The 3,375-nt window shown below is 39.5% G+C and overlaps 1 protein-coding gene across 1 annotated transcript in view; it reads right to left on the reverse strand.

The window, feature by feature from the left end:
- Positions 1–3,375, reverse strand: part of Pcdh15 (protocadherin related 15) — an 864,688-nt gene that overhangs the window by 137,312 nt on the left and 724,001 nt on the right. The window contains exon 22 of the mRNA XM_050142799.1: positions 594–818. Coding sequence (XP_049998756.1) covers positions 594–818 — 225 coding nt within the window. The remainder of the gene's footprint in view (positions 1–593; positions 819–3,375) is intronic.

Genomic DNA, 3,375 nt, shown 5'->3' on the forward strand with positions numbered 1-3,375 from the left:
CCCCTCCGTCCATGCCTAGGAAGGTGAACATCCAAACTGGCTAGGCTCCCACAAAGCCAGAACATGAAGTAGGAACAAAACCCCGTGCCATTGTCCTTGGCTTCTCATCAGCCCTCATTGTTAGCCATGTTCAGAAAGTCTGGTTTTATCCCATGCTTTTTCAGTCCCAGTCCAGCTGGTCTTGGTTAGCTCCCAATAGATCAGCCCCACTGTCTCGGTGGATGGGTGCACCTCTCGTGGTCCTGACTTCCATGCTCACGTTCTCCCTCCTTCTGCTCCTCATTGGGACTTTGGGAGCTTAGTCCGATGCTCCATATCCACTTTGCTATGGACTATCAAAATGAAGTTCTGATTTGACCAGTCACAGCCTACGGAAGACTTATAACCAGTCTTCAAAGATTTGTTTAATGCCTTTTTAAAATCCTTGTAGGTGTATTTTGCAAGTTTTCTTAAGTACTTCATATTAATAAATCTTTATCATTGGTTCATACCACTGAGTTCCTATGATTTTTTTTTCCCCAAAAATACACTGTGAGTTGAAGAAACAGTTGTGGCACATAGAGAGGGGAGGGCGGTCCCTCCAGGTTCCTTACCTTGACAATTACCGTGACTGTCGCTATACCAGGTGGCATTGTTCCATAAATATCAAAGGCCTCCACCAAGAATGTGATGCTGGCTTCCTGGTCAGGAAAGGCCTCATAATCCAAACTCCTCAAAAGGGACAATTCTCCAGTAAATGGATGAAGTGCAAAAAGGTGCTTCACCTCAGGGCTTCTGATCCGATACGACACATTTGCTCCAAGATCCACATCCTTGGCCTATGACAAGTGAGAGAGAAGAAGGGTTATGTCAGAGGGTTTCCCTCAAGAGGAGGGAGGGCTGATGGAAACGCATTGGTGCCTGGGACAGCGTGGGCTTCGTGATAAGGAAAGGACACATGACTGCCATTTACCAGGAAATGGAAAATGGAAAGATGGAGAAAGGACAAACATAAGAGAGTGAACACAAAATATTTTAAATTTAAATTATTTGCGGAGTGACTTATATAAACAGGTTCTAAAATCCCATAAGTAAATATGGAACCAGGTCCTTCTCGGAAGACTGCCTTGGAAGGATGGGGTGATGTATTCGCAGACGCTACTCTCTCGCACTTCCCTGCCTCTTGCTAGTGTCTGCTTGGCACTCATTATGCAGACGGTGAAGTAGAGAATCAAATGAACTGACGTGTAAATCTTGCCCTCTATATCACAGCCCGAAAGAGAATAAAAAGCATAAATACCCAAATATAAAGGGAAAGATAATGTTTTATACAAAGGTATTCTGAATGAGTCCTGATGGAAAGTTGTTTTTTTTTTTTTTAATGTGTGTATGGGGGGGATATAAAATGGTCATTCCATTCAGTGGAACAGAGGGGAGAAGCACTTGGTGGAAGGAACGCAACTGCAGGAGTAGACATGTCAAATCTTAGTTCTGTGGAATGAATATCCATGGAAGGCCATATGAGTCATGCGCTCTTATAAGTCGATGATGCCACAGTAGAAGAAACCAGTCAAAACATAGATTTCATGTCATTTCCTGCTGAAAAAACTCTCCTGTTTCCACTCGATCTCTGCCCAACACTGTTAGTCCCCTTCCGGTATTGTTACAAAATTCCTCTAGTAAGCAACTTATAAAGTGGGGTTTCAGTCCCTGATCCCATAGCCCTGTGTGGACCTAGGGCTGTACAGGACATCATGGTGGCAAACAAGGACCAGAGAAGCCTTGTCTGTGTTATGAAACCCAGGAAGTAGAGAGAAACTCAAAGAGTATGGCGAACTCAGTATCTTCTTCAAGGGCAAGCTACCTCTGTCGCAACCTCTAATAATTCCACAGGCTGAGCACCAAGCCTTCAGCATATGGGCCTTGAGGGACATTTGAGATTCAAATGACAGCAATCTCATCCTCTGAATATTGTGACAGAACACAATGCCTTCTGGCTCCTTAGAACCTTGGGCATCAATCAGCATCTCCCTTGACATTTTGAGTGTTTTATTTTTACATGACCTTGATCAATCCTTTCTGTTTCTCTCTTTAACTGGGAACTGACTGGCTTCTCAGTCCTCAGCAGCACCGTAGCTTTTTTCTAGCAAAAAGAACCACTCAAGTTTGAATAGAAGGTGTGTATCAGATTGCTAGGATCTTGCTTCTTACTACCAATGTTGAGAGCTGTTTAAAGATGACTGAGAAGTCCATAGGGGCTGTGAATCCATCTTGATCACCTCTTCATCATCCAAACCATATATACACACATACATATGTATGTATATAGCATATATTATGCAACCACAATTAATGAAAAAAGAGGACATGAAACACGTCTGTTTATAGCATATATGTATGTAACCACAATTAATGAAAAAGAGCAAGGAATAGTTTTGAGGATGAAAGAGGAGGAAAAAAGGGAAGGGGAAATGATAATTATAGAATCAACAAATAAAATATTAATTACTAAATATAGACGACATAGTATACAGCTTGGCACCTATACTGCATGAGTGTTGAAGAGGCAGATGGATGAACAAATGCACAGATGATTCTTTCTAGGTTGGCGCACTTCATTATTTGATTTATTAATGTCTGGAACCTAAGTATTTGCTCAGCTATATCAAGACAGTCTTGATAGAAAACTTCAAGTTTTACTTTGCAGATGAAGTATAAACAGACTGAGGTTGATTTTTTTCTTTTTCATAATATGGTTCATGGACCCCCTTTTCAGAATGAAATAGGTTAGTGTATAAAAAGAGATTAATGGGTTCTCCTGAGCTACTGTCATAAAATGTTGGGAGCTTCTACTGTTATACTTGAGCACAGAGGTTTGGATATGAATTTCAGTTAGGAAGAGTTAGAAATTTGAAAATGGTGTAAAAGTGAGTAAAAAAATTACTACAGAATAAGCAAGGTTTTATATGTGTATATAAAGTATATTAGTTTACATGCATATATGCATTTATGAATTTATATGCTATATATACACATACCTGAACACATGTTTGTATATATGCATGTTTATATAAATGCATGTCTATATTTGATGTCTATTTGATATTTGTGTGACCCCTCTGGTAGATGTAAAAAACACTTAGAAAATTTAATTTTTTTTGGAGAAAATCAGTGTTTTCTTTGCATTGTCAATGTGACAAAACCATCTAGCATTACTTTTATACATGCCAAAACACATAAAATGTGTTATATTTCTTACTATTGCAAACTTTCTCCTTTTGATTTTGTGTGTTCTCCCAGAGGAAGGGTTTCATATAAAACACAATATGCAATTTTTGAGACTTAATAAGGTTTATGCATAGCTTATCCGAATCTAAGTTATTCTGAGCTCATCAT

The sequence above is a fragment of the Alexandromys fortis genome, unplaced genomic scaffold, assembly GCF_014885135.2.
Source record: "Alexandromys fortis isolate MF-2015 unplaced genomic scaffold, M_Fortis_MF-2015_v1.1 scaffold_9, whole genome shotgun sequence".
Lineage (NCBI taxonomy): Eukaryota > Metazoa > Chordata > Mammalia > Rodentia > Cricetidae > Alexandromys > Alexandromys fortis.